We start from the raw sequence: 5,455 nt of genomic DNA, 5'->3' as shown, positions 1-5,455 counted from the left end.
ACATGATGTTCCGAAGACCCATTCCCATTGCATAAGACTTCAGGGTCCTTCCCACCTTCAGGGTCCTTCCTCTGCTCCCGGCCCTCTCTGGGCAGCTATGTGCCTGCATCCTGAAGCAGAGAGAACTGCACATGGATGTCAGGGGAGTGAGTGATGTGAATGTGTGCTTTCGACTATTTGTGCAACCCAACGGAACAAAACACCACCACAGAGCTTTGGCTTGGAAGGCAAGCAGATCACAGCTGCTCCGAGGCATAACAAGTGCCTCCAGGCACCCGGGCCACAGAGACCGGAGAGTAACCCATGGGAGGAGCATGTGGCGTGCGTGACTTGAGGTCTCTCCGGAGGAATCGTCATTTCCATTGGCATGAGACCAGACTGGAGGATGCCCAGCTAGCACGACCAGACATTTGGGCCAACGCTCTTTTCTTTTAAGAATCATTTTATTGGGGGCTCATACAACGCTTATCACAATCCATCCATCCATGTGTCAAGCACATTTGTTGCCATCATCATTCTAAAAATATTTGCTCTCTACTTGAGCCCTTGGTATCAGCTCCTTTTCCCCCCTCCCTCCTCCACCCTCTCTCACTCCCTCCCCCTTGATAATTTATAAATAATTATTATTTTGTCATATCTTACACTGTCTGACATCTCCCTTCACCCACTTTTCTGTTGTTCGGCCTCCAGGCAGGAGGTTATATGTAGATCCTTGCAATCGGTTCCCCCTTTCCACCCCACCCTTCCTCCACCCTCTCAGTATCGCCACTCTCACCACTGGTCCTGAAGGGATCATCTGCCATGGATTCCCTGTGTTTCCAGTTCCTCTCTGCACCAGTGTACATCCTCTGGTCCAGCCAGACCCGCAAGGCAGAATTGGGATCATGACAGTGGTGGGAAGAGGTACTAAAGGCCTAGAGGAAAGTTGTATGCTTCATCATTGCTACACTGCACCCTGACTGGCATTGGCCAAAGCTTCTATAGAAGTTTCCTGAACAAAGGGGAGAGAATGTAGAACAAATTACCCAATTCTCATGGAGTTCAGATTTTCTGGAACCCTGGGGGCTGAATGAACCCCTTACACTATTGTTCTGAGCTAACCTTTAAACCTGAAGCCACAAACATCCCCTATAATCTCCTTAAAACCAAACAAAAGTTTAGCTTTACTAGAAATGAATGTCTACCGTGAGCCTGCTGCCTTTCCAAAGAGCTGCTGTTGGATCAACTGACATCAGCGACTGAAGAGCTAGGAACGGGGGGGGTGGGGGGGCAACTCTGAAGCAGAAGACAAGGATGTTCGTACGCACCACTCACAGAAAGTCAGTGCGTCCCCGATCAGTCGCACACGAAGAAACTGTCCGACTGGCTTGTGTGCTGTGCATATTCCCAACAAGGACGATGAGCAGAGCTGGAGACCGGCCTTTGACGCGTGACGAGGACCAAGTGCACCCTTGGAAAGCCCACCTGATCGCCCTGAGTGCGCCAGGCTCGCACATTTTAATTTACGTCTTTGAAGAACCTAAAATCCTCTCTGAATTGATGTCTCACGCAGGGCTGCCTCTCACATAGTGCTTATTGATTCTGCGCCTCCGCCTCCATGTTCCTAGGTGGGAGAACATTCTGGAGGGGCTGGGGCTGGCACCTGTGATTGCTTCCATGCTATCTTTCAGAATCTGGTCCTGGCTCGTTATCTTACACGGCAGCAGGCTGCCGAGGGTGGTCCTCTCCCACACTCAATAGGCTGCCGTCCCCTGCTGTTCCATGTTACGAGAGCGGGTAGACATTTTCTCGGTGGGCCAGACTTCTGAGATCACTGTGCCCCCTCAGAGAGGGACAGAGGGACAGAGAGAGCATTTTCCACTGCTCTGCTCACACCAGGGATGAGCAGGACTCTGGGACCCCTCATGGGGACACCTTGCCCCTCTTTCTTCTCTGTGACACTCCCCGCACCCCCAGTACATCACCAAGTGGGAAGGTCATCCCCGAGCCGTGAGGGGGCTCTTAGTTCCTTTGTAGGCTTGACACTTGATGCTACCTCTGCCTGAAGCCCCTCCTACGCTCAGTATTCTAGGGAAGCTCCTCAGTCCTCCAATACTGCGGCCTGCTATCAGAGGGCCTATTGCCTGGAGAAGGCCATTGCGCTCAGCAAAGCAGAGGGTCAGGGAACAGGAGGAAGACCCTCCCCGAGGTGGACGGCCACAGTGTCCTGGCTCAACCGTGAGGACCCTCATGAGGATGGGCTGGCGGGGGGAGGGGGGCTGCATTCTGTGCATGGGCCACTGTTCCAAGTTTGACGACCACCACTGACCATGTCCAGGTGTGGCTCCCCAGGTGTCCTAAAGAACAGCTTTTATGACAAAGCTGGGCTATGTTGTTACCCCACCAAGGACCTACCGCCACACGAGGCAGGAGAAGCGCCTTACCCTCTGCATCTGGCTATTCTTTCCCTCTGTGTACTCGGCGGGCTATTGTGACATGGCCCAAACTGGGCGTGTCCCAAATGTGGCCTGCGAAGCTGGCGGCCAGTGAGCGCAGTCCATCTTAAGCGCCCCCTTTCCTATGGAAAGCAGCTTCGGGGTTGACTGGCGGCGCAGAGAGGGGAAGAGGGAGAGGACACATGGAGCCCCCCATGTGCGCGTGTGTCTGTTCCCCTGAGCCCGGGCTGCCATCCAGAAGGAGTCAGTGATGTCTGGAGTCTGTGATCAACAAGGGCTGTTCGTAGCTCGGGGGTGCGGGGCTGCAGCTCATTAATCCGAGTGAAGCCCCGTGAAAAACACCAGCCGGTGTCTCAGTCTGTCAGGAGACACGGGGTTACAGGATGCGATGCGCCTGGGGTACCCTAAGAGCCGGGGTGCAGTGGGTGAGGCATGGGGCTGCCAACCCCAAGGTCGGCGAGTCAAACCCAACAGCTGTGCTTCAGGAGAAGGACGTGCAGTCTGTGCCTGTAACACACCCAGTCCTGGAGCCGCCAAGGCCCAGTTCTGCTCTGTCCAGTCTGCTCACTGTGAGTCAGCAGTAAGTGGGTTTGGACCATGACAACCTGACTCGCTTTTGAAGAGTCAGCTATAACTCATGCTCCTTCATCAACGGAAAATCAAAGACAACGGCCCCAGCCTTTGCTCCGGCCACAGCAGTCCACGGTGCCTGGGCTGCGCGGTGGAGGAGGCAACTCCATGGCTCATGGTGGCCAGCGTCACGGAGGCAGAGCTGCTAGCTGGGTCTGAACCACTGACCTCTAAGCCAGGAACTGAGTGCAAACCACTTACACCACACAGGCCTCCGTCGTTGTTGATGGAACTCGGCTCTCAGGGACCCTGTAGGACAGAGCAGAACTGCCCCGCGGGGTTTCCAAGGCTGTGACTCCATCCATCTGAGAACAGACTGCCGCATCTTTTTCCCTTGGAGCGCGCAAGGGTGGAGGGGGGGGCGGCAATCCCCAGCATCTTAGGTCAACAGCAAAGCTCTTTAACCACTGGGCTACTACGCGCAGCTCCTTTAGTGGCCGCTGACCTATAGATACTGTGCCCGCTTCATCTATTTGGAGGGACATGGAAGCTCTTTCCAGCCTGTCATCTCATTTCCCTTCCTGACAACATTGCACCTGTCCTTCTGATCGCTCGGCTGGAGCATGGGGTGGCCTGTCTGGCTTTGGTGCATTCTGATACGCAGAACTAAATTTGGTATGTCGAAGGCTGTCCTGTCTTTCCACTGCCTCCAGGGTCGTTTCTGAGTGGAAGACCCTGCACGGCAGTCTAGGAAGCAGGCCGTGGCTGATGGAGATGCCTGACTGCTATGAGGTAGACCCACGTGGACACAGACACCAAGTGAGCAGAGAAGTGGTGTCATAGACCTGCTGGATGCAGGGTTGCCCCCTAACTCCAGACTCACTGCAGAGTCCACTCTGACTCCCTGCGACCCTTTAGGACAGCCAGGAACTGCCCACGGGTCCCCAGGTTGTCAGCCTTTACAGGAGCAGATGACCCCATCTCTCCCCCTCAGAGCCAGCAGCCCAGCTGGGGCTCCACTGGGGTTCCTTAGGGCTGCCACAGCCAGTCTGCCTGTGAGGGCGCATGGTATTGACAACACGGGTCTGTGTGTCCCATGGCTAGGCGAGGGGTGCCTGGTCAGCAGGTGCCTCTAAAGGTCACACTGGTGGCATCGCCAGCCAATATAAAGGGGTGACCATTTCTCATGCCTGGGGTCCCCCGTTCTCCTCTCTCCTAGGTGGGTTTCACACTCAAGACTGACCACAGTGAAGGCTGGCCCCAGAGTTAGAGGAGAGCTGTCCTGATCATCCATGATCTTTCTCCCTGCAGCCTAGCCAAGGGCCCAATCTGCGTCCAGCCTCCACCTGGAAGACCCGGGGCCCGCTCTGCTCCCGTGAGCCCTGCTGTGAGGCCCAGCCACTCACACCTCGCCTGTCCCCTCACGGTCCACCAGGATGTCCACCTCGGGGCCTCCAGCAGCATTGGCAGGGCGCCCAGACAACGGGACATTCCTCGAGCTCCTACCTACATCCCTGTCAACCTCAGTGGACCCGTCCTCGGGCCATCTGTCCAGCGTGTATGTCTACGTGTCCATCTTCCTCAGCCTCCTGGCCTTCCTGTTGCTTCTCTTGCTTCTAGCCCTCCAGAGGCTGCAGAACCTCATCTCGTCTGGTGCACCCTGCCCGGAGTTCCCGAGCGAGATGGGGAGCTCCTTCACCAACCTCGAGGTCACCAGCATCTCCTCCGGGTGCTCCAGCCTGTCCAGCCTCTCGCCCTGAGGAGGAGGGTCCATGCCCAGGACCTCCCGGCAGCTGCCCCTGTACTCCAGTGCAGGGCTGAGTTTCACCGACTGGCCCTGCGCTGCCCCGGGGCATGATGCCTGCTGTCGGTGACTGTGGACAGACGAACGCACGTGTCCACACCCCTGACACTCCAGAAGTCCGCCCGGGAATCCCGCCCCTGGGACAAGGACCCACCACAGAAGTCCAGGCTGACTGTCACTAGGACATCGGCTGGCGGGGCTAAGCAGTGAAGCACTCAGGTGCTCATCCCAAGGTCGGCGGTTCAAAGCCAGCAGCTGCTCCCAGGGAGAAAGATGAGGCTGCCTGCGCCTGCAGACCGACAACCTGGGAAACCCTGGGAGCACTGCGGCCTACAGGCGGGACTCGGCCCCAGGACACATTCAACGGTGGCGTGGGCACCCCCACCTGCCCCGCTCCAGACTGGTGCGTGGGTCGAGGTGTCCTGGGTTGCTTTCCTAAAGCAGGGACAAGAATGCCAACGTTTGACCAAGTGCACGGTCCCTTCATGCTGGAAGCACCTCGGGTCCCACTCTGGGTACCAGATCCAGGATGTCGTTGCTCCTGCCTGCCTCCCCTCTTCCTGCTGAGGAAGCTGGGCCACTTCACGGGCTGCTGGGTCCTGTGGCATCAGCGCCAGGAGGCCTGGGAGCAGCGTCTGAAAGAGAC

At 57.0% G+C, this 5,455-nt stretch overlaps 1 protein-coding gene across 1 annotated transcript; it reads left to right on the top strand.

Annotated features, from left to right (window-relative positions):
• Positions 1 to 4,441: 4,441 nt before the first annotated feature.
• Positions 4,442 to 4,765, top strand: SERTM1 (serine rich and transmembrane domain containing 1). The gene has a single exon (XM_075563554.1). It carries the CDS (start codon positions 4,442 to 4,444, stop codon positions 4,763 to 4,765), a length of 324 nt encoding a protein of 107 aa, XP_075419669.1.
• Positions 4,766 to 5,455: the final 690 nt, after the last annotated feature.

Source organism: Tenrec ecaudatus, chromosome 11 (genome assembly GCF_050624435.1).
Source record: "Tenrec ecaudatus isolate mTenEca1 chromosome 11, mTenEca1.hap1, whole genome shotgun sequence".
Taxonomy (NCBI): Eukaryota; Metazoa; Chordata; class Mammalia; order Afrosoricida; family Tenrecidae; genus Tenrec; species Tenrec ecaudatus.
Note: the sequence above shows the minus strand (reverse complement) of the source record. Positions and strands in the feature narration are given on the sequence as shown.

What these genes read in the sequence shown, in the direction of transcription:
- SERTM1 (XM_075563554.1), top strand. Translation starts at nt 4,442, where the DNA reads ATGTCCACCTCGGGGCCTCCAGCAGCATTGGCAGGGCGCCCAGACAAC.